Below are 26,612 nucleotides of genomic sequence, written 5' to 3'. Positions count from 1 at the left end.
GATAAATTTAATGTGATGACCCAGCAATGAGACCCAATGAAGAAGCCAGAACAATTGTTTCCTTATGTGGTAGGAAGTAGGAACACAGAAGTGTCCAATGTTTGTTTGCAACCCACCCATTCCTGACCAAATCATAGTTTTTTTTTTCCTTTCAATCAGCTCCAGTAGAGCTAGAAGCTACACCCAACCATTGATTTACCTTAATACAAGTCCCATGCCAATTGCAAGTTCTCGACTTTTTAATGAACAACAAATTAGAGGACAATGACTTAAAACACAAGTGCTCAATGAGAGAACATGGTTATTATGAACTCAATAGAAGCCATAACGAAACATAGTAATCTTAATTATGATGCATTAAGTTGTAGGAACATTCATAACAAATTTTCAAGCATACTAATGACCTTACCTTTATAATGAACATCCATGATTCCATACGCTCAGTTTCAGTAACACATTACAGATGGTTCAGCAGAATCTGTCTAAGTGCTATCTTGAGAGCATATAGCCCAAGTCAAAGCAAATCTTTTACTTTTTGTGTATGAAAAAATGTCATTTACATAGAATGAAACCTTGTAACACTTAATAAGATCGAATATATCATTTAACTAATTATGTACAGGTTCTGCAGAAAGCCTAAAGGAGAAAAGAGGGTGGAATTTTGGGTTACATATAAGGGGAGAAAATTTTAGCTCATACATAATGTAGCTAAATTATACAACACTGAACTTGCGTTCGAGCTGTGCAATGCAGTAATATCCCCAAAATGTGTTTCATTTCAGGCCTATTCATTTTGGAAGAAAGAGAGAACAAGATCTGTATGCACAGAGAAGAGCTGTGTATCCACGAAAAGCTGTTTAGCACAAGGCAAAAAAGGAGAAACAATCCGCATTAGTAATCTGAGAATAATAAATACCCAAGAACAGAGAAGCTCTATAAATATAGGAATATCTCTCATTTAAATAACACAAATAAGACAAGCATGCCTAAACTATTTTAGCACACTGACAAATGAACATCGTACTAAGCATAATTAATCCATGTCTTACGTAAAAATTGCTGCTCATTACACACATTAATTTGGCTTCCCACACAGATATAGAGGTGGATACAGTTGAGAACTCAATCAGGTTTATTTGCTTGACGTTAGCACAAGCCGATTCCCCAAGTAAAAGAAAGGAATGCAACTGAGCTACCCAACCCATATGTTTGAAGTGTACAAGCACACTCCAAAGATCATAGTTAAGGTTCAGCAATGGATCTCACTATCTCAGGTTATCAGTGATATCATCGAGGCCCTGCTTGGCCAGAAGCCAATAGATGGAAGCTTGCCAATGGTTTATATGCACTATAAAAAATATTAGAAGACTATATATCAACCCACGAATAAAGTCTGAACAGACCACAGATAACAAGCACGACAATGATTCTCAAGCAGTCATGCATCTGCAAGGGTGGCAAGTGGCAACAACCAATTAGGAGACTTGGCTAGTCTCTACATTGAGTGAACCTCCCTTGACAACTTTCACATGTTCTCTTCTTCTTGTCAATTTAGACATAAAAACTGCAGCAAAAAACTGCTTACACAATGCCCTAGTTTTAATCCCAGGAAGATGGCAATCACTAAGTCTGAATTATATTTACATACTAACAATAGATTTTGGAAGTAGGCTCAGCTACTGGGAAATCAAGTAAACATAAGTAAAATTTGATTCAGATTATTTGAAACCTAGAAGCAAACAAAAGTAAAATTTGATAACATAATTAACATAAGGTACGATGTAAAGTTCAGGAACCAAACCTTCATGAAAGGCCGATCACGGTAAGGGAATGAGTCAATGAAACTCTCCTTCAAAAGCAAGGATACCTGAAGGTACAAGCCATCGCATCTTCAAAATACTTACTAAAATATGCTGTTTGCAATGCAAGTTAATGTTCATAAAAGATGGCACACTCAAATTTACATGATCTTCTTTCAATTGTTTTAATTTTGCTTATTGAACTTTAGAATATGATCATCTATGTCTCCTTACTTGCCACTTAGTAAAAGGAAAAGCCGAGGATAATTTGCATAAAGAGACAAAGACAACTGTGGTAAAGGTTGAGCAAGGCCTAACCAAAGGTGCACGCCTAAACTTATCTAGCTTGTGTCAGTCATATCGCTGAACTTTGAAAGAATAGTCAATAAAGAATTATCAGCAAAAGGAGGTATTGCAGCTGGGTTATTAGAAACAATTTCCCTCTAAAGGACTATGATGTTTCTTTGATTAAAAGAAGAATTATAAATTAAAACCAATTTACAAAGTATTTTTACCAAAAAAAAGGACCAACTGATCATTAACAACTAACTACTCCATTACAGGGATTAACTACACAATAGATATTGACTTTTTTTTTCATAAAAAGTCCAAGTTGGTCCTTGATGAAATCCTTATTTCCAGAGACTTAGAACATTAAATGGAAAAAATGTAATAGCTGTCAGATCAAATGTCTTAAGCAATTTTCCGTTGAGGAAAAAGTATAGACCTTATCGTCATTAGATTGTACATTGGTTATTGTATGAGAACGGATGTTATTGCAAAGGGAATCCAAGTAAGACCTTAACACCGATAAGAACCCCTTGGCAGCTTCCATCTGTGGGGGAAAAAAAAAACAAAGACTATAACAAAATATGGTGACATGGTTGTTAACAATTTGACATGAAAATATTCTATAAAACTATCACAAACTACTGAATTTTTTCAAAGAACAATATAATGATGAACTATTAGGCAAATGAATAACTGGTTCTTCAAAAAATGGCTATTACATCACTTAACATAAAATACATTCAAGCATGACTGGCATCTGTAATATTCAAGATACTAAATGACCAAAAAGGGATAGAGAGAGAGCAATAAAGAGGAAATAAGGGATTGCAACAAAAAAATAAAAAATAAAATAAAGAGGAAATAAGGGAATAATGATAAAATGAATAAATAAGGGCACACCTGCACTTCCGTGCATTCATACACTGGCCTTCTCCTACCCAAGTAACTTTCACCCACAAGAGTTGCATGATAAGGACGTAAAGAAGACATTAACTCTTTCTGTCGTGGTAATTGAGGTATTGTTGGTGACTTCACCTATTGCCGAAAAACAGTATTTTAATAAGAAACAATGTGTATCTCTCTAAAACTTGAAAATAAAGTAAAGACACGTAAAAATGAAGTTAGAAGATAGCGATATGAAAAGAAAATAATTGTAGGAGGTAAGGGACAAGATTAAAGGAAATCTGCACTCGCATGAACTCACAATATATCCTCCAAAAACCAGAACATTTTACGATAGTTTTTAGATTAAGAAACAAGAAGATCTACTCAGATTAAAGAATTCATTTGAACTGTTGTAGAAGAGTAAAAAATAAATAAGCTCAAAGATAAAGAATCTAAGTTCAGGTTTTGATATTAGGACTGAATTTATAACGACTTGTAAAGAACCTTGGGATACACTACCCAAAAGCTAGCTCAAAGGGTAGGAGTGGCCAAGGCCTTATAAAGACCACATTAGTTGCCCACACAATCAATGTGGGACTATATATCTCAACACGCCCCCTCACGCAAGAGCCCTTTGGGCTAGAAGCGTGGAATTGCACGAGCCCAATTTTTGGTTTACCTTTTTGTGCTTTTTATTTTAATTCCACTTGAAAGTGGGGGGCCGTGAGAATCGAACTTGTGACCTTATAGTCACTCAAGCTCTGATACCATGTAAAGAACCTTAAGGTCACCAACCCAAAAGCTAGCTCAAAGGGTGGGAGTGCCCAAGATCTTATAAACTCTACATTAGTTGCACATACAACCAATGTGGGACTATATATCTCAACACGCCCCTTCACACGAGAGCCCATACTATTGGGCTTGAAGAGTGGACAATGCAACAGGCCCAGCCTACCTGTGCTAAGAAACTCCACAAGAAAAAGTGGGAGGCGACGAGGCTCTGATACCATGTAAAGAACCGAACCAATTTAACTTAAAAGCTTAAGCTGTTGGGTGAGGCTACATTAATGATTTTATATATTTCTAACATGCCCCATTACAAGAGAGCCCATTGGGCTTAAAAGGTAGATTATGCATAAGGTCTAGCCTACCTGTGCTAAGAAATTCCACACAAAAAATAAGGTGCGGCGAGGATCGAACCCGAGACACCGAGACTCTGATACCATGTAAAAAATCAATTTAACCCGAAAGCTTAAACTGTTGGGTGAGAGTACATTATATATATCTAACAACTTCATCTGAAGATGCTCTAACAGGATCATAAGATTTTGAGTTTAGTAAGCCGCTGGAATGCTTTGCTTACCCTAATTCCAAATTTTGGGTATAAATTAGTAAAAATCTAAGTCAGGCCGTGGTCATTTGACCTTTATATATTAGGATATCATTGGGGTCAGTTTATGTTAGGAGCTTACTTATGGATTTAAAATTAAAAGGAAGCTGTAGTTCCTCTACCGTTACCTTGTGTTTAGAATCTTTAAAAATACAAAATAATTTGATTTGATTTAGAAATCAAATTCTGTTTTGAACCCACCATAAAAATGGGATTTAAATTAAATTGATTTAGAAAACAAACCTTATGTTTGGAACTCATTAAAAATGAGATTTTTTTTATTTCATTTCATTAAATAAGCTAGTTAGTAAGGGTAAAATGGTCAATCTGTGATTAAATTTATAATCAAATTAATTCCCACCAACTTCTACCAATTTGAGAGGATTTGTAAAACAAATGCAATGAAATCCTGGGTATTTTAGAAATCAAATCATTCCATATTTTTAACATTCCAAATACAAAATTTGATTTACAAATCAAATCAAATCCCACTTTTCAACATTCCAAAACACACTCTAAACATTAGGATAATCTTCCAAATCCTTACAGGAAAAGTGGTAGAAACTCAATTTAGTTATTTATATCAAGCAATGTTTAAAAAAAATTGGAGATCAATTATCTGAAACTTCAGAAGCAATGAACCTTGTCATTTCTAAACTCTCTATCCATCCTAACCCAAGAAACAAAGACATGGTATAGGGATATGGTGACAGAAGAAAATGTCAGTGTCCAATTAGAAGTTGGAAGTTTTCTGACATAGACACAGATCCCAACATGCAATTACACACCTGGTTTCTGTTGACATCAACCAGAATAACATTCGTTAACTTTGACTGAACTTCGTTGGTCTTGTTCCTGATACCAACCTAGCCAATAAATTTTGTAGCTAGTCAGATGTCAGATATGGTATCATCAATAGAAAAGGGAAAGATAAAAACAGTTGAAATCAAATTAAAACTACACGCCAAATAACAATTTAATTTTATGTTCCAATTTGTGAAAGGTAATATTAAATGGGTTTTACAAGCTCCAAAGTAATATATTCAATATCATTTTCTAAGTAATAATGAGGCATTACAAGAGCCAGTACTGAGCATGGACTTAAAAGAACAAATAAATCCAAAATGCAAATACGTAAATAAATAAATAATCATCGCCTGACTTGAAGCAGATATTATTCTTAATAGTGAAAGCAAGAACGGAATACTCACTATGTAAGGGACAGGTGCATCCAGAAACTCAAGCATGTCATTTGGTAAAACCTGGAAGAGCATGTTCTTATCAAGTACTATATAAGGTGGAGAAGAGAAATTAAAAACATGTAAAAATTAGTATTCAGTTTAACTCAAAAAGAGAGAAATCAAACCGGCATTAGCAGGCTTTGCCATTGGTAGGGCCGAATTAGCGGAATAACTGATAGAACTGAAGCAGAAAGGATTCCCTGATTGTTAAAGAAGTAAAATGTTTCCATCAAGGACAATGATGAAATATCAACAATTCATGTGAGATGCCAATTTCGGGCAATTAAATTCTCCAGATCAGAAAATCAAAGATTGGGTGTCAGGCATAGTATAGCTATATTTCATTTTGAAAGTGACTAATTTATAAAACTAGAGGATAAGCACACTTGCAAGATCTGAAAACAATCAACACGAATGGCACATTAAAAATAAGCAGCAAAATGACTGATCAAATGTACATGAGCACATCAGTAGGGCCAAAATGAGAAAACCAAAATACAAATTTAAGTACTACTATTCCTGATAAAGCATAGGCAAAAAAACAAATATAATTACTACTGTTACTAATAGAGCAGGGGCCTATAATAAAGGAATAACAATGAATCTAGGACAAAACAATTTATAAGCGTATAAGTAATGGCTCAGATAACAATCAAATTAAAATTAAAATCAAATAAGGAAGATTAATCATCTTCACAAGATCATTACTAAAATTGAGGCACAAGACATACCAAATTAGAACAGACGACAACTATCTGCTTCTCCAGGAGAGCTCCTGCAAAGAATGTTAACACCTGCACAATGGGCAAATAATCATTCAAACCAATATTTAGTTGCATAACTCCAGGACAAGCATTATGAAACTGTTATGCTCAGATCACTACATTTCAATTCCAGGGCTCAACCAGATCAACATTAAGTCATATCCAACATGCATAATTTCCCTCTAGTTTGGCTACAATTGAGTGATCAAATCAATATATAATATCAGATCTTCTCTTTAACTCTAGAAGTAACATTTATCAATGGAGTGATAAATCTCCACAAATAAAAAAAATATATGGCAAAAGAACATAGATTTCATAAAAAAAAGAGGCCAAAACACAACCTACATTTTCAAGTCTCAAGGTACCACACACACATGCCACAGCCCATATAGATAAGGCAGTTGCCTCCTCCTCAGCCATAAGAGAGTTATGTGCCTGATAGAAACAAAAATGAAGTACTTGTTTACCATGAGCATATAACCATGACACAAAATACAGCCCAGAATACTCAAAATCCTAAATCTTAAGTGGAACAAAAGCAATTTAATCCAATCCAAATTATTGCAACATACCTCAGCCAATTTCAAACCTGTACTGCAAGATTTTAAATCAAAAGTTGAACCAGCAAGATGTAGAACTGTCTCATCTGGTCTGTGATATTCCAAGGGATGCAGGTGCTCCAAAGGACGAAACCTAAGTGCTGAGCCCCTTGCAGGGCAACTTAAGTGGTAATACTCACTTATAATCTGTAGTGACCCACAATTATTTGCCTGGGAATTGGTAAAATAACACCAGCTATAAAATATCATTACAAAGGACCAGGCAATAATACCATTAGGTGCATTTACAATTACAAACCTTAGCCCATTCAAGGATATCATGTAGGTCACTTAAATCCTCTTGGCCAGAGAATGAAGCATCTTCTGTCTCCGTATCATCAGCATCACTCCTAAAATTTCTGTCTTCACAAGGTGAACCATGAAAACTGCAAAAAGCAGACGATATGTTTAAGAGGCATTCCTCATAAGAAATGGACAACAAATCACTCCTAAAATTCCTATCTTCGAAAGGTGAACCTTGAAAACTGCATAAAGCAGACCATATTTTTAAGATGAACTTAGAAGAAAGAATAAATAATTTAATAGAAGACAAAGCATAATCAGTCTAAAAGATAACTGTGTAACTGTAAATACATCAAAATTTGGATAAGTGAAAAAAAATTATTAAAAAGAGAGAAGAAGACAAGGAAAAAGAAGAATGAGGAATTCTCGGTAGAGAAAACAACCAAAAAAAAAAAAGAGAGAGAGAGAGAGAGAAAAGAAACCACAGCAGATTCAAAGCAGAGATGCCAGGGGTAGCTTATGATTTATTCAATGTCTATATTAAACCGTATCAACTCATTCCATGTGGCATGCACAAGTATACACCACTAAACATAAGAATGACAAATACTACTTTATGCCTCCCATAGAAATAAAGATCCACCCAAATATCTGATGTCAAACGGACTAAGCAAGTAACAGAGAAAATTCTTTGAACCTACAAAGAAAGAAAGTACATCAAATGACACACACAACAAATTCATGTACAAAACTAGATTTTGTTCTTAGTACTTTCAGATCTGACTAACAAAGAAAAGATCCATGACATCAGTGAGGGCACAGCAAGCTCCTTTATTTAATGTTGAGATCATATGAATACTGACTAAATGCACTGGAAAATCACACTTTCTTGTACCTGCAGGAAGATTCAGAGCTTTCATACTGGCAATGGCGCAGGAGTGGCAGAATAGCATTTGGCAAACGCCTATCTTCTGACGGCTTGTTTGTTACAAAAGCATCTCCATACAGATCATTATCTTCAGAATTTGTAGGGCCAGATTCCTCTTTGGCCGTTTTTCTATCAATTTCAGGATCAATTGCCACAACATTGTCATCATTGATTCCCTCCTTAAATGTATGCAACTCCCCATTAATCATTTGTTTCTCTGGACGATTATTATCACCCTCAATGTTTTCAGGTGAGGAATTTCCTAAGCATGATTGAGAAATTCTAGGATTTTCATCAAGTCTGTCTTCTAGTAGTGTATCATTCACCAACACACACTCTGAAATTCCCCCTGAATTTTCTTCCCCATAACTACCTTCAACAAATTCTAAATTCAAATCTCCAACACCTTTTGTCAACCGCTCTAGCCTTTCTTGCATGAAGATGCTACAGAGATATTAGAACAATAAGATGAGCCAAAACTACAAAATTATAGCATACACTGGCAAGCTAGAAGGTAAACAATTCGTATCACGCATAAGAATAAAATGTGCGCATATAATATGCATAATTCAAATACTTTCAGCCAAATACCCAGATAACAAACAGCATGCCATCATGCAAACTACCAAAATAATAAAACAAGAACAACCAAGCCTTATCCCACTAGATGGGGTCGGCTACATGGATCAATCAATGCCATAGGGCTCTATCAAAAACCATACTAATGGTTTCTCCTAATGTTTGCTAGTCTTGCTCTACCCTTTTTATGACACCAAAAATCTAGAAGGTGAAAAATATTTCATTTCATCTTCCATTACATAACTATTAACTTCATATGAGAAAAACCTGAAAAACAAGTATGAAAATAATCTCACGCATTTGAAATTGGAAGCTGAGGTACAGATGAAATAAAAACAACAAACAAGTTTAAAACTTTATTCACCTTTGAACAATAGTAAAGTTAAGTTTACTCCACTTTGCGCAAGACCAAATTTATGTCACAACAAACTATATCTTAGCTCCCATGAAGCTTGTACCATTTTATTAATAAATAATTAAATATTGTGGAGTTTCTTAGCACAGGTAGATGGATCTGTGCATTGTCCACCCTTGGCGTGTTAGAGAAATATGATATAAAATATTAAACCATTAATGTGTCTTCACCTAACCGCTTAAACTTTTAGGTTGAAATAGTTCTTTACAGAGGCGTGCATTTTCAACCCAAGTACATGAGTTTCATGTCTATTAAACATCGATTTTTACATGCTTTTTTCAACCCCAACCTAGTTTAATAGTTCATTAATTTAAGAAAAAAAATATTCATTTTATCAGTCTCTATTTGAAACTGAACAATATTCAGGAGCAAACTGACAATTCAATTTCACAAAACATACAAAATACTAGCCTATATAGGTTTCATAAAGTACTTCAGATTAATCCCATAAACCCTCACCAGATCAGAAGTAGTTGCTAGACATTTTTCTGCTTTGGTGCATACAGGACACAACAAACCACTAGTTAACACTAACAGAACCATCCTTACAAAAATAAATACAATAAATGAAATTGCAAATATCTTCAACATCTCACCCCTGGTCAGGGGAGAGAACTCTGAATTATTATAAATACATACCTATTCAATACACCAAAGTGCAGTTCAAAAAATGGGAGCCTTGAGAGAATGCAGTAACATCTCCGTGTGGTTAGTATATGGCGTCTCAAAGAAGAGTAAGACGACTGCTTATCCGAAATCAGGGAGAGGAATCCAGAGGGCTTTTGCACTAATTCATCAACTAAGACACAGCACCCATAAAGTGTTGAATTATCAGCACCCTATGGTGTAAAAAGAACACCAAAAATAAAATATATATATTGTGAGTACAGGAATGACTACAGCATAAAAAATAAAAACTAAATAAGGGAGATTTACAGTTGAGGGCGAGCTATTAAATATTCACACTTAAGGGCAGATTAAACAAATGAGCAGTCAATGGGTACTTAAGGCATTATTTATTTGGTAGATGGATTTGGAAGGAAAAGGAATGGCTATTCACAAAGTTATTGCAAACAGTAACAGACAAAAAATGTTTTCCTTCACAATTCTCAAAGAGGGAAATTTGAAGCTAGCTTTATGATGGGGGGAAAAAAAACCATAATTAGCACAGGCAATTCAAAGCAGGTTGTGTGGGCTTGATTGCAATTTTGTGAGCCTTTTTTCCATCAAGGAGGTAAACTTCAAAACTATCATATTAATGTAGCACAAGGTGAAAAGGTCCAAAAACAACTATAAGAGAATCCAAACTAACACTGATCAGCCAAAAACCCCATTAAATGGAAAAAAGGAATTCTTGATTAAAATATTTCCAACTTAAGAACAATTTACTACTACAGTGATTAATCAAGTCCAGAAGTAATCATTTATTAGGAAAAGAGAAAGAGAGAGAACAAAGTCCACATAGTAAGAAAGTTGGAAAAACACCAGCCAAAAGAAGAAAAAGTGAGAAAGTTGAAACAACGTAACAATTAGATTGCTTCAGTTACCTGTAACCTGAATACAAAAGACAGATCCCTTTGTTTAAGGTGTTCCTGCAAATATCAATATAAAAACACAACACTGGGCATCAGTGTTTCGAAACTTATACATCCCTCCAACTTCATAAAATAAATTGGTTGTCAACACTTACAAGTAAATGAAATTTTGATAACAAAGCTTTGACATAATTAGCGCATGAAAAAAAAAATTAATTAAAAAAATAAAGTGACAACAACCCGAATTTGTTTGTTATCAATTGATACAAACAGTTGCAAAGCCTTTAGAAAGACAAGCTTTACTAAAAGCAAGCATAACGAGATCCTGAAACAAGTGTCTCTAGGCAAGGACACCCACTAAAAGCATGATAGCTATCACGGGGAATCAAGAACTTTAAAGGCCAAGTTTCTATACAGTCTCTTTATATTCAAGATACTGGAATATGACATCTTCCCATTTTCAACAAATAAACAGCATTAAAGAGTAAAATTATTAGGAATTTGATACGGTTAAGCCAAGTAAAAGGTTAGGATGACTTATGAAAGAAAGAGACGTATGGGATCATGGCTCTCAAATGCAAATGCTGACCTAGCATAGGTTAGATAGGAGGGAATCTTTTGGTTAGAGTCACACTCTCGGTGCATTAGACGAAGGGTGGTATTAAATAGGAAGAGAAGCTTAACATTGGGGACATCTGGAATCTTGGACTTGGGCTGGATTTGGGAGAGACTGGAGCCTCTCTTTTTTTTTTTTTTTTGATACATAGACTGGAGCCTCTCTAATTGCCCAAGGATATCTATAATTTTCCTTCACTTACTTGTATTTTCTTAGTTCTTTGCTGTATCAAGCTTCCATATCAATATTAAGTCCCTTCAGTTCGTTACAAAATTGTTTGGTGAATTGTTGATCTCTATCAATTGGTATCAAAGCTATCCAATCCGAGTAGCTTTGAACCATGGCCACACTAAAAAGAAATTTATGGAGAAGAGAAATTCTCGAGTTCTATGGATTAGATGATGATGCTTGGAGATGGCTAATCTACATGGAACAATATTTTCAGGCATAGAGAATCCATGAAGATGAGAAGTTAACAGATGCAGTGAGGGGCTCAGAGAATGTGCTTTCAGCTGGTACAAATGTTGGTGTTGGCTCAATCCCAAGGCAAATTGGTGGAACTTTATGAAAGCTTTTTTAGAAAAATATCTACCATAAACTAATTTGGTAGATGATGAACCTCAAAAGCTAGAGTCTAAGATGCAACAAAAATCTGTTACGGAGGAGACAAAGACCATGCGAGGAGAAAAGAATGTAGGAGAACCAAAGGAGATAAACTATCACTCGATAAAAGGTGGCGATGAACAGAAAAAGGAAATTTCGGAGAGCTTTCAAGCGATAATGGTTCAAGTCACAAAGTTGTTAATGGAATCCAGCCAAGCAAAAATTAGTGACGAAAACAAAGGGAAAACCTATTGCCAATGGAAGGGGAGATCAGAAAAAGAAAAAAGGAGACCACTATTGTTTCAATTGAAGGAAACGAGAAGGAAGAGGAAAGAGGAGGCTTCTTCCGACAAGGAGACGACCATGAGTGGGTAAAGAGAGCAACGATGCCAGCATGGCCACCGCCACCTACGGTTGTGGTTGACCCACCCCCTTTGCCAAAGCCACCGGACAAGCACCACCGTGAGAGAGGAGAGTTGCTGCATGGCACAGGTGATGAGGGACAAGCTAGGTCAAATTTGAAAGTGGGTCAAGGTGTAAACCCGGCCCAAATTAATGACAATTTACAACTGAACCAAGCCAATGACAATAATACTCCCATTTCTATTTTATGTAATCAATGAGCTAACAAGCCCATGAGTCCACTTGGTCTGAAATTTCATCCAACATCAAAATTAAAAACCAAATCCTTGACCTTACCAAACCCAACCTGAATTTCAAATCTACTCCACCACCTTACCCTTATGTTATGACCAGCCTTGGGTCTTCAACAGCTTTGATGTTAATGGCAACGACCAACTCTCGACTACCACCCTTGAATTCATTCACTTTGCTGAAGTCGCTGCCATTGGCTTCTCTGGAGTGATGGTCGTCAGCACTATAGAACTACACGACAACGTCAATCTGGACGGCTGGGGCAAGAGCAACATGACTGTCGTAGGGGAGTCTCACAGGGCATTAAACATCTGCATATATCAATAGGCCTATAATATCGACTTTGAATCAATTTCTTCATTTCTAACTTTGTGCTCAGGTTCTGAAATTAGAGAAATGATGGTTGGTGCATTATTAATAGACAAGGCAAAGTGGGATATTGGGGTAATGAATACTTTGCTTCCTTTATTTTGTTATTGGGTTACTCGTGGCATTGGGTCCAAAGAAATGGTTATCCATTCATATAAGGTCAACATATTAGTATTTGATGGATACTTACAGCAGTTGGTCATGAAATTTCTTGAAAAGGAGTGTAACATCTCTAGAGTTCATGGTTTGATCATTGAGTTGCTGCATTGGAATGACAAGTCTTTCACTACAGTAGAATTTAGTGCTGGACTGGATGGACTAAAGTTTTTGTTTCAAATGGTTTTCATGACACCCATAATATGGAGGCTGGAGAATTTGAGGTCCTAATTGACATGACTGTCAATTACTTCTCTGAAGTTTCTCGATTTGATTTTAAGGGAAATACTTTCTAGAAGCTGGTCCACAACTTACTTAAAATGCCAGACAAGGAACAAATAGATTATCACCACTCACACCTCATTTTTCTTGATGCTAGTGCTCTGAATAAAACCTCAGCAAAAAGGAAACTAGTATTTGATGATCTGGCTGAGCACTGGGGTGGAGTTTATGATTCATACCTTCCATTCTTATTTGAAGCTTATGACAAGGAATTTCGGATGTATGCTTCCATGAACTGCCATGGGGAAAGAACTACCATGAACAATGCCATTATTTCTTTGTGTGAATCTTATTCTCGTGTTCTTTCAGTTTCTACAAGTCACATCATGAATATAGGCATTGAAGATGAGCAATAGGATCTTGGTGGAGGTTATTATGCTTTATGTATAAGCTGCTCAGTACATTTCAAACAATGGGACCTCGGGGAGACATTAATTCAAGGATTAAAGGGTTGATCTTCACCTTGAGGACAAGGTGAATGTTTTGGGAGGGAGTATTGATACGGTCAAACCAAGTAAAAGGTTAGAAGGACTTATGAAAGAAAGAGACGTATGGGATCATGGTTCTCAAATGCAAATGCTGACTCAGCATAGGTTAGTTAGTTAGGAGGGAATCTTTTGGTTAGAGTCACACTCTCGGTGGCTGGTATTAAATAGGAAGAGAAGCATAACATTGGGGATATCTCAAATCTTGGACTTGGGCTGGAATTGGGAGAGACTAGAGCCTCTCTAATTGCTCTAGGGTATCTGTAATTTTCCTTCACTTTCTTGTATTTTATTAGTTTTTTATTGTATCAAGCTTCCATATCAATATTAAGTCCCGTCAGTTCGTTACAAATTTGTTTGGTGAATTGTTGATCTCTATCAGAATCTCAAGAGAGTCTGGATTTTCAGAGAGAAATAACTGAGAAACAAAGAAAAGAGAAAGAACCCTTCTGTATTTATTTACCATATCACAAACAAAAACAAAGGAGAGAAATATCCTCCAAGGATTTCCCCTTAAAATTATTTTTATCGAACTAACAAATTTGAATCTTCCTCTTCTACCTCTCTTATAATTTGCACTTATTCTCTAGCTATAACAACTTTAACCATTCAAACATAGATCTTTTAACAAACTGCTCCTCTTTGGCCCTATATAAAAATGCCATTCAAGGCATAACTTCAAATTCCAAGGCCCTGTCATTGATGTTCCATCCATCTCCATGGATGAATCTAGGTTTGCCGGTTTCAACAGTGGTTTTGTGACTCCACCCTCCTCCATGGAAAAATCTGAGTCCAGTCGTTTTGGTAGATATTTTGTTTCTCTTCTCCCTTTGTCATCTCAGCCAGCACTAAATTCTGAAAACCATGTTTCTCTTCACCTTCGTCTTCAGCCTTGATTTTCTCTATCATTTTCCCGGCCTCAAACGTCTTTACCACTGGGTCGTGCTCTGATTCTTTCTCCACATTTGGTTCTGGTTTTGTATTTGCTGCTTCTTGCACGTGCTCCAACAACTTTGTTTGGTGCACCTTAAAGAATTTTTCCAGCCAGGTGACCTATCCCAAAGGATCACTGCCATCAAAATTGGGCAATTCAATCTTCTTTGCCAAAGAACTCATCGTGTCACTGCCATACTCAAACCCACTGCCATCCGAGTTCTCCTCCAACATCTTGGTAGCGTGCTGCAACGCATTTTCTCTAGAGGGTTGTTTGCTAGTCCCCTCATCCTTAAGATCGACCAACCCCCCCCCCCCCCCCCTTCTTTCCGCAGCCACTTACCTATCATTTGCTTGATCTCTCCCATCCCTTCAATACTCTTTTTGGTCGCAAAAGGCCATGCCTCCGCCCTTTCATCAACCAATGCAACTGGAATTCCATGAACAAGGTTGTAATCCATTAAAGTTGGTTACCTTTTTCAAGAACACTATAGAATCCTCTATTTTTTGCCAATAAGAGATCCAACAGGTCAGACCAATTTGTTAAGAACTTCAAAACAAAGTCTGAATTTCCATATAGAAACATCAACATCACCTTTACCCCAAAAAGAACCTTTCTGTATTGATTTACCGAATCACAAATAAAGAACAAAGTAGAAAATCTCCTCTTGAGGGTTTTTCGCCTTACAACTGAGCCACTGCTCTATTTTTCTAAAAATATCAAATATGAATCTCCCTCTTCTAGTCTCTCTCTTTAAGCTAATTCTCTAGCTCTGACAACTTTAACTGTCCAAACATAACTATTTTAACAAACTAACTACCCTTTAGCCCTATAAAAAATGCCCTTTAAGTGCATGAGTTTCCAATTCTATTATATAGTCTATATACAATGAAGTTGTAGATACACGGTAACCAAATTGAAAAAGATAGATATGTCATTTCAGAGGGTTTGTTAATAATTGGTCAAATACTTAAATGGGGAAGACAAAATATCCACCGAATATTAACCAAAAATAATTAATTTGCATAACACGTAATTTAGCACAAATACCTGCCCAAAATGAATTTCATTCAACTCACTCATGGAAGGAGTTTTCTCAACAGCATGAACCTAAAATTACATTAAAAAAAAAAAAAAGTAAAACCTAAGTAAAAGCTCAATGTAAGTTAATCACATGAAAGTAAATAAATCCAAGACAGGACAGACAAGTACATAATCATACAAATTACAGTTGACTCAATCAATGCAAGAATTTAAATACAAGCAATATTAATCACTCTGATTCATCTGAAATTCAGAATGCAGTTCATATAGTGGGTACCTAGTAAGTAAATGAGAGTGTTTATTTGTTACACAAGTGATGTTCTCTTAGGCTTTCATGGCAGAAAAGCCTTACACCTCTATCCTATCCTCTGCCCCCCCTCCCCCCAACCTTTGTCTCTTAAGTTATACCAAAATGGAACAAATTATGTTCTTTGCTTTCAAATAACAATAGCAATAAATTCTCAAACTCCTTAAAAACAAAAGAAAATACCACAGAAGATAGACAGGAAGACAAAGTTTGAAAAATTTTATAATCAAAAGTTCCATTTTCATAAGATCAAATTGGGGGGAAATATCTTTCAAAAGGCTATGACTTTTTCCTGATCTTTTTTCTTTTCTATTTTTTGTTATAATAATTCCCCAATGCTAGAGGTAATTTGTGTTTGATCTTGCTCTATATGAAAATAATATAAATGATGATGTGGAAGATAGTAGTAATAGTAATATATAAAAAGGATAGGGAAAAAGATAAAAGTTAATTAAGCACAGATCTAACCTCCAGGCCTCCGGGGAAGCAGAAAGAAACAAGATCCTTGTCTTTAAGAGGCAGCTGTTTTTCTGGAGGGTAAACAAATAAGACCTGGAAAAAATTTAAATGTACAGCTTTCATGATACTGATACTTTTGAAGACAAAATTTAAATGTACAGTTTTAAAGATAGTGGTCAATGAAAATTGTAGTCCTCATAGCAGTACTACTGTAATAAAAATAAAATTAGTGCTAGTACCAGAAGCAGTGAGAATAATTATCACAATAATAATAATAATTTAATCTCTGTAACCAATGATCAAAACCTGAGGTTCAATATTGAGTTCTACATTGGATTGGTTCTGATAACCAAGTGCACTTCTCAATTTACTGGGGCCTTCAGACTTCATATCAAGATGTTGCCTTTGCAGAGCCTGAATGTCACAATTAGGATGAAGTCCAACAACCACCATGCTTTCAAACAGCCTTGTTGGCTCCTTCCAAGACCTATGGTCCTGTGAACTCAAATGCGAGGGAGTGTATCAGTGTCTGAGAACAATCTAGGGACTAAATAGTTTCATAGTTTGTGTGTTGAGTCAAAAAGAAAATGCATAAAGCAAAAAAAAACTGAGAATGGCATGTGGCAAGAAAAAACGCGTAGATATAATGGTTTTTTTAAAAGCCAAAGTGAGGACATCTGAATGTTCAAAGAAGCAAATGATGAAACAAATAAACGAAGAACAAGAAAAAGAAGCATTCAAAATCCAATGTCCAAAAATCCTACAGTTACAACCAGCTTAAGTTTCTTTGTAGTTTATACTCAAAAGAGTAGAATGAACACTTAATTCTGGTGCATTTAATCAGAAATATTTACCATGTACTGCAACTGAAAGTTTGCAGCCCATTGACGCTTCTGACTTGTCAGGATTTCTGGATTGTAATTTGCATACTTAACATCAGGAGGGCGAGAAAAGCCTTTTATCATTTTTGTAACTTGAAGCTGCAGCCTTTGAAGTTGACTACCAACATGATCATCTTTTGATGAATATATCACAGATGGCCTCGGAGAATTCATGGCAGCAGTGACAGCTCTGGCCACATCCTCTGTTGTCTGCATAAAAAATGAAGCACCCCAACTAGGACTACCTGACTCTTCCTCCTTTGCCATTCCAGCTATTTGTTCCTTCCTAAACATGATAAATGATGACTCAGATAAGTAAAATTCTCTCAGAAGCAACGCCAATTCAAAGAAAGTAGCTGTAAAGCTACAATAAAAATCTCAAATCCATTCTGAACGCCTGAATTGCATGCAATCCAATATAAATAAAGAAAACCAAAGTAGAGCATAAAAACTGCAAATTTCAAGAGCTGATTATATGCTTAGAAAACAAGTTTTTTCAAGGTAGAACTTCAAACTTTAGTAAATATTCATAGCAATCCACTCTTAAAAAATACTTGATATTGAGCTCTTCAAGAATCAAAAGTACCATCAGCAAACTATTTTTGTTACTAATGGCACCAAATGAAAAACGAAAGCAAATCTAAAAATGAACCTAGCATATACAGGGTCCACAATCGCATAATTTCATTTCCCTTCTTTCCCAATATGACTTTCACAAAAATAAGTAAATCTCTAAAAGCTTCCACATAAAACTTGCCTTCAACAAACAAGTTTCAAGTATTAAAAAATTTAGGGAAAAAAAAATAGCCCAAAAAACATATATCCGATGCCATGCTCATAGTTTCTTCAAAGCTAAACTAGTAACTGTCTTCTGTTTCATGTTCTACTCTGTATGTTATTACAAGCTGAAAAACACAAAGAGGGTGAAAGCACGATGCACAAATTGAACGATATAAATAAAATAAAATAAAAATTACAAAAAAAAAAAAAAAAAAGCAACATTTGATTGAATTGAAGCTGCCGGAAACGAAAAAAAAAAGGGAAAATAAATAAATAAAACATTGCAAGGTAAAAAAAAAAGGAAAATTGGATTGAACAGATACAAAGCTGATATTGGAACATGAAAAAATCACCCGAAAAATAAAGGCAAAGGAAAAGAGCAAGTTCACCTCGAAATAGCGGAACAAAGGAAATAATAGGAAAGACAGAGAAATTTAGAGAGAGAAAGGGAAGAGAGAGAGAGAGAGATGGCTGAGGCGAAGGTGACAAAGAGAGATAAAGGCTTTTGAGAAACGAAAGGGGAAAGAGAAATGGGGGTTCAGATTGGAGGGAGAGAAAAATATTTTAGATTAATTAATTCATCTACCTCTTCAGGTAGTTTTTTTCTCTGTGAAGAAAATATTAATAGTTATTTATGTTAGGAATTGGAAACAGTCCATGGAATTGGAAACAGAAAGAAAAGGGAGAAGAAAACAAAAATTGTGATAATTATGGTAAATTGAATGTGGTAATGTTGGTAGAAACCTCGTGGGCGTCGAAATGAAAACGATGATTCTACTGCTTGTGCCAACGAGGAACGTCAGTTTCTTAATTGCAATCTTTGTTTGGATCTTTCACAGTAACAAGATTCTGTTTCCATATTGCTTATTTATTTTTTAAATTTATTTAACATCATGTTAAAATTTCATATTATGTGAAATTTTTATATCTATTTTTTTTATTAATAATAATTGAATCACGTTTATTTAATATATATGAAAAGAGAGATAGACATGAAATTTTCATATGATCAAGTCATAACATTGGAGAATTTATTGCCTAATTTTTCTATTTAGACTATTCTAATATTTAATAGTGATTACACAGGAGTTCAACCTATTTTTGCAATAGGATAGCATACAATTTAAATTTTAAAATAAATCTATTTTCCCTTATTTTTAAGTTTAGGGATAATGGCCAAAACATGAAATTCACATGCCAAACACTCACCTAAGGTTTCAACAAATTCTCCATATAAATGCATCTTTTCATGTTAATCTCTCTCCATTAATTTTAATAGGATTCTCACCTATTTAATGTCTATAAAGAGAAGAATAAACACAAGATTTTTTTGGTAAAACGTATTTTGATTCTTAATAATTTCATGAGAAAAATATTTCTGCATTTATTTTTAAAATGACGTTATTTTGGAATTAAAAAATTAAAAAAATATTATAAAGACTATAATAATTTTGGAATAAATTAAAACTATAAAAATACCATGAATTTCGCTCCAAAATAATATCATATTAGACTTATTACATATAACTCATATATAGTGACGGGAGAAAAGAAAACTCTAATTTTATTACCTGTTCAGTGTCCTGTTATATACTGTTATTTCTCAATCAATTAATTAATCGAACGATAATACTGTTATTACGTACATGGCCAGCAATAGGCCGTTTCTTAGGTTTGAACGCAAGCGTGACGTCTGCGTTAAATTTGGAAAAGGCAAAAGCCCAATTTGTTAAATTAATTATGGGGTTTATAAATAGGGTAATAGTTCTCTCATTTAACATGAGAGAAGTTTTTTTTCCTACACTAACAAGAAATGTGGAGCCCACAAGTTAAAGAAAAAAAAAAAGAATTTGCGGGCACGTCTTTTTATGTTTCACTGACATGAAATAATTATCTCCTACAGTTGGAGAAAACTATTTCCCTTATAAATATCATGTTACAGCAAACTAAATTCCTCCTGCCACTGACACAAACAATTCTTGGATCCGGTGAAAAAAATAAAAGAAAAAAAATAGGTGTAGACCCCACACTTATTTGAGTCTGTAGGAAGAGTGTTTTCTATCCAGTTACATGACGATCGTAAAGCCCATTAATTATTCATGATTATAATTATAATCGATATGTAAATAAATAAATAAATAAAAACTCCTAATCAATATGTAAATGCAAATCAAAGGTGGGTCAACGGTAAGACTTTGTTGAAATACATCGCACCAGAGATCTGGTCAAAAGTTGATAATTTGACAACGAAAATTCTTGTTTTCTTTTTCTTTTTCTTTTTTATTTATTTAATTAATCTAGCTCCCATTGAAAAAATGGTTTTGGTGAAGCAGTATTCTACTTGGATCCAAATTAATGAGATGCTGAAAATGCATGATACATAACTCTGAACTGAATCTTAAGATCCAAATTTAATGGTTTTTCTCATCTAGTAATTATAAAAAATTTAATCATGGCTCACTAAAAGAAACTATCATTATTGGTTCAACTAGCACGACAAAGGCCTTTAATTATTGTAAATCATGTTTATGAAGCCTCTGCGAATGTACTTTTTATTAATGTTCATATTTTAGAATGGATAATTCCCCTTATAATTTTTTGTGTACCTAACATGCATGGGATAATTAAAAGAAATGAGTGATGACGTAACATGAGTATGGTGAGGGTGGTCAAGCTTGTTTCTACTCGTGATGTTCATGGTGGCCCACAGGGTGTTATCTTCTTCCCTAGCTGAAGGCCAACATGATTGCATCAACATTCAATAGAAGACATATATGTTGGGGGAGAAGCCTCGCTTTTCCTCCTACTCCTGGTACTGTTGTCGCTTATAACTCTCTTTCTTTGTTCTATTAATTTAAAAGGGTGCTTCAGCATCTTAGGCATGATAGTATAAAAATAAAAAATGCATACCTGTACATTAATTATTATTAACTTAGTACGAGTGCACTGCACTGCTGTAGTATCACATTTGACTTATACACTCTCCTTTTTTAGTTTTTTTTTTTTTCTCCTTTGGCACATGAAACACATAACTTTCTTATATATGTGTCCTCTCATACTTCCAATACACGCATAACATTTTACCTGCCACGGGTCACGGAGCCTCAGCTCCCTCATTTGTCATCTTGTTCATTTGTTTGCTATTAGTATTACCCTGCTGAAATTTCCCTTCACGTTATAAAATAACTAAAAAATTGTACCGAATCATGCATGAACCGAATCAAACCGTCCTTAAAATAACTGTTTTTTAAAAATCAGTTCATGAACCGAACCAATTTTTAAAGATCCAGTTCATGAACCAAACCGATTTGTAGAACCAGTTTAAGAACCAAACTATTTTGAACCGAACCGTTTCCAAACCAAATTGATTTTTATAATTTTATTTTTAATTTTTTTAATTTTTTTAATTTTTTTTCTTTTCAAAAGAGGGTCGACCCGAACCGATTCCGAACCGTTTCCAACCGAACCGTTTCCAACCGAACCGAATCACTTTCGAACCGAACCAATTTTGAACCGAACTGAACCATTTTCAAACCGAATCATTTAAACCAATTCAGTTCGATTTTTCAAAAAATTCGGTTCGGTTCGACCCATACACATCCCTATACACCATAGCGCAATTACATATCTCCTTTCACCCTCAATTAGCCTGATGTCGCTAATGTGACTTTACAGAACTTTGCTCTATGCCACTACTTCTCTTGTCTCTTTCTGATCAACATATTTTACTCTTAGGAGAAACAGATTTGTATCTTCTTACTTTGATCAGTTTAATTTTTATTTTACTTTTCTTTAGTTTCAATCTTAATTTGGTTTCTCTTTTAGATATTACGATCCCGATTTTAAGCCTGACATGATAAATAAAACTAAGATTGAGGCTTGATCTAAGCTTGCTTGAGATGCAGTATATATTGCCACTTTAAGTTCTAAAGAAGTATCGTGAACATTTTGTTTACGTCTGGGGACAAGACATTTTGGACAAAAATATGTAATAAGAAATCATGTCTAGAAACGTGAAGTTACAAAGGCACGTCAAGTGGATTTTCTTACTAATTAATAAATATTAGCGGTACTCATTCATGTACCTGTAACGATGGGTTTTAACTAAAAAAAGTACTTAATTAGCTTCTCAGCAAAAAAAATAAAAAAAGAAGAAAAGTACTTAGCCACAACCAGGCAGCAACTCCCTGTATCCATTGTATATTTCAATTGTTTGGATTCGATGCAATACCTTTTTTTTTTTTTTTTGAAAGATAAAGGAAATGAAAAATACAGCAAAAAGGCCTAAGTACAGAACTTAGCCCAGCGAACACCTACAGTGTCGCTGTATAAACTTTGAAGACAGCCAGGAGGAGGGTCATCAAAGACTTGCACATCCCATGGAAAGCTATACGCATGTGAAGCTAAGAAATCAGCTACTTTGTTTCCTTCACGATGGACATGAGAAATCTGGACCTGCCAGCATCTTTGCAACATTCCTCTAATACGTTGCACCAAGCTCGACGAAGGGTGATCCTGATGACACCCATTAGAAATAATCTGTTGGGCTGAGAGGGAATCTCCTTCCAGCCACACTTTTCTAAATCTTTTTCCCAAGCTAAACGCAAACTTTCCAAACAAGCCCATAATTCTGTGATGCAATACTTTAAGAATCTATATATATGCACTAACATGTTTAACAGCCAGTTTAATTTTGATTCCTTTGTAAACTATTATTAAATAATGTGTTAATTAGATACGTTAGATGGTACAACTGATCTATTGATTAGAGCTTGGGGCATTTAGGAGTGTGGGAAATTTAGAACTTACCTAATACACTCCATCCCTCGCCCCTTCTATGCCTACGTACATTACTACTAGTGGCTCTTCAACTAGTGTGAGACCTATATATGTGTTTATTAACAACAACAAAAAAATGTGTATAATTATAATGTGTTGGTTCATATCAGAAAAAATTTACATGGTGAAGAGGGCAAGAATCTCTATATTGTATGATTTGGAATTAACTCTCTGTTTATATAAGGATAAAACAGAACACTATAATGTGTTTTCGTTGTCTACTAAAAATTTCTAGTGTATAGACAACCAAGAGCCTGATTGTAGGGTTTTTTTAATGGTTTAATAGAAATATTTTCTACAATTTCTTTACAAAATAAAAATATAAAAGCTTTGTTTTGAAAATAAGTTTGAAATACTTGATGACGCTCTCATGACAGTGAAGGTGACGGTGGCGCCGCCATCGGCTCTAGCAGTATCGGTCGATTCTGGCGCATGGGAGTTAAGCAGGTGAGGGTGAGAGCATGTGTTCGAATCTCCTCAAGACCACCTTTGAGAGGGGTTTAAAGCCTTAATCCTGAACCCACCCCGAATCGGATTAGTTGCAAAGCAATGAACCGATTGAAATATTTTCAAAAAAAAAATTGGAATAAGAAAATAAAAAATGGAATCCATGAAAACAATAATAAGAAAAAAATTAAAATGTGTATGTTCTTAATTTTTTATTTTAAAAATAAAATATAAATAAGCCACTTAAATTGATATAATAGTGAAAAACTAAGATAATTTACATGAGGTGATAAGTTTGAACAATATCATTATTTATATAGAAAAATGAAATATAGAGAATTAATTTTCAAAACAAATAGATCAAACAAGTTTTATTTGTATTTAATTCTTAGAAATAGAAAACTCTTTTCCATAACTGAGGACAAACTGACCCTAACATTTTGTTTTATAACACTAATAATGGTGCTTTTGTTGATAATGCTATTGCAAACCTCCAATGGATTAGTGAGTTAAACTTTGTATAATGCTATAATTTGAACATTGTTTAATATAAAAGCTGGATAGTATTTTCATACCTTTTAATTTGCAGTGTGATTTGTAACTAAGTTGTACTATGTTCCTGAAGCAAATAAAGGCATAACATCAAGAGATTTGGTCTAAGGTTCATTTGGTTTAATTATAAGAATTTAGACAAATATATTTAAGAAAACATTCAATGAGGTAATTCAAAAAATATGACTTCAATTAAATCCACAACCCTTGACTTATTTTGAGAACTAAAATTTTAAAAGTAGTTTGAACTTGTGTTTATTGAATAATAGGTTTATATAATTGTGAGGAGACCGTTCACTAATATAATGAAGGTTTGGATGACTTTTCCTTGAAGAGAAATAGAGAAGAATAAAATTATCATTTGAACTATTTCCTCTCCTTCTATCACATTCTTTTTACAATTAATGGAGGCGAGAAATTTTTTTGGTGGGGCCTGTGATTTTTTTTTTCCTTTCCTGTCAATTATCTCTCCTCATACAAATGAGGTAAAAGTCTAGAATTATCTCATTTTATTTCCGCACATTTTCACCTAAACCAAACAACAGATTTATGTTTAAATATCAACAAATTTATTATTGATGAACGTAATATCTTATTGTCAAAACAATTTTCAAGAAAATCAGCATGAGGGCTGACAACCTTTCTATGTTAATGTCTATTTTGCATTGCCACTTGAACAAGGATTAGCAAGATTGAGTCAATAAAGGGGGCGTAGAAAAGAAGTATTAGGTGGATTGGGTTCCAAACACCGTTTCTCTTAATCCTCTGGTGCTGCTTTCTTATTGCATTAGTTCAATTCATCATCAATGACCAAGGCCTCTTTGATTGTGTTCTATTTTTTTTTTTTCTTAAAACTGTTTTGTAGAATAATTATGAAAACAGTTGTTTTCTGTCTTTTTTCTGTTTTGAAAGTAAAAAACCAAAACAGAAAACAAAAACAACTCAGACATATTCTCTAAATTTGATTCTAAAAACAAAACAACAGTTACAGTTTTTAATTTATTTTTTTTACAAAACAGACTTACCAAACGAATTTTTTTGTTTTTTTTTCTGAAAACTAAAAAACTGTTTTTATAAACAGGAATCAAACAGAGCCTAAATAGCGACAGCAATGTAGGTTTGGGAGCAATAAATCTTTGGTATTACTGTTGTACCAAAGATTCAGTGCATTCCACCAATGAAAATATTATATGTCAGTTAAATTTTTTTTTCTGTCAAATTTTTTCTCTCCTCTGATGTGTAATGCTCTCATTGATGGGATGCACTGAATCTAGAAACAGCAGTAGCTCCAAAGATTTATTTGTTTGGGAGATGGCTTTATTGGCTGAGTGAAGCGATATATATGCAAGATATTTTTAAATTTCAGTAAAATTTGAATAGTATAAATTAAAAATAGATATTTGAAATATAAAATATTTTTATATAGAAAGTATGCATAGTAAATTTAGATAAAATAGAAAATATAGGTTTAAAGAAAAAAAAAATGTGTACATATAATAAAAGTAAAAAGAAATAACATTCATTCTTTAGAATAGAATAGACAAAAATATTATGTCTTAAGAACAATAAGGGTTTTGAAGGATTTTTGTGAAAATTCTCAATTCTTTCCCATCATTTTTTTAAATTCACAGACAAGGGAAATGATTATTAAAATCCTCTCCTTCCTTTCTTTTTCCTCCTAAAACTAACTCCCAAATAAAGTCTAAGATGTTCCTAGCAGGAAAGGATTCGAAGTGCAATCTACATACTCTACAAAATTAACTAAATTATGCATATTTGAAGAATTAGACAGCCATGATGGACATCATTATTAGAGATAAAAGCAGGCAAGTTGAGCATGGCATGAAAGTGTTGGAAATCGACAATAACATAAACCGCAAACGAGAGAGAGTGAGAGAGAGAGAATAGACACAGTGATTTATCCTGGTTCACCCAATTTAGGCTACGTCCAACTTGTCTGTACTATATTTACCACACTGCCACTCATTACAAGTCACTCGGTTTACAAGGAAAATATAAATAGGATTGGGAAAAACCCTAACAGCAATTATTCATAGGCCCAAGCCCAAACTACTAAGAAAGAGCGGGACCCCAGTTTCTTTTCTGCTGACCTTGACAACAAAAGTCCTCATCAGCGTGCGAAGTATGAGCCATACCCAACATTCTCCCACTTAGTGAATGCTTCGCAAGTTTCTTTAATCCCAATGCAGCTGTACACCATTCAAACTTCTTTGAAGTAACTGCCTTGGTCAGAAAATCAGCACTGTTGACCTTTGTGTCAACCTTCTCCAGCAATACAACCTTGTCTTCAATCTTCTCTCTGATGAAGTGGTATTGTATGTCGATATGTTTGGTCCTCGCATGGAAACCTGGGTTCTTAGCCAAGAATATGGCGCTCTAACTGTCACACCCACCGATCATCTCTCCTTGTGCAAAGCCAAGCTCTGTGCACAACCTCTGCAACCAAATAGCTTCCGTAACAGCATGTGTCAAGGCCATGTACTCAGCCTCTGTAGTAGATAAAGCAACAAT

At 34.6% G+C, this 26,612-nt stretch overlaps 1 protein-coding gene across 3 annotated transcripts; it reads right to left on the bottom strand.

The window, feature by feature from the left end:
• Positions 1-513: 513 nt before the first annotated feature.
• On the bottom strand, positions 514-18,824 carry LOC133297389 (uncharacterized). 3 transcript variants are annotated; one of them, XR_009749631.1, is made up of 19 exons: positions 18,632-18,824; positions 17,436-17,748; positions 16,888-17,076; positions 16,591-16,674; positions 15,822-15,881; positions 10,685-10,729; positions 9,777-9,976; positions 8,111-8,587; positions 7,232-7,358; positions 6,946-7,143; positions 6,719-6,808; positions 6,338-6,400; positions 5,732-5,806; positions 5,577-5,627; positions 5,154-5,231; positions 2,991-3,125; positions 2,600-2,634; positions 1,802-1,867; positions 514-853 (listed from the first exon to the last, which is right to left on the bottom strand). XR_009749631.1 is itself a non-coding variant. In XM_061496519.1 (19 exons), exons 2-19 carry the CDS (start codon positions 17,727-17,729, stop codon positions 785-787), a joined length of 2,409 nt encoding a protein of 802 aa, XP_061352503.1. In that variant the 5' UTR covers positions 17,730-17,748; positions 18,632-18,824; the 3' UTR covers positions 514-784. The 3 variants fall into 3 exon arrangements, 2 of the variants coding, with proteins under 2 accessions (XP_061352503.1, XP_061352504.1); XM_061496519.1 differs by having other exon boundaries at positions 2,527-2,634; XM_061496520.1 differs by lacking the exon at positions 18,632-18,824 and having other exon boundaries at positions 2,527-2,634; positions 17,436-17,765.
• Between the last annotated feature and the right edge of the window lie 7,788 nt (positions 18,825-26,612).

This window comes from Gastrolobium bilobum, unplaced genomic scaffold (genome assembly GCF_033153095.1).
Source record: "Gastrolobium bilobum isolate Gb01-03AN ecotype WA unplaced genomic scaffold, APGP_CSIRO_Gbil_v1 utg6076, whole genome shotgun sequence".
Lineage (NCBI taxonomy): Eukaryota > Viridiplantae > Streptophyta > Magnoliopsida > Fabales > Fabaceae > Gastrolobium > Gastrolobium bilobum.
Note: the sequence above shows the minus strand (reverse complement) of the source record. Positions and strands in the feature narration are given on the sequence as shown.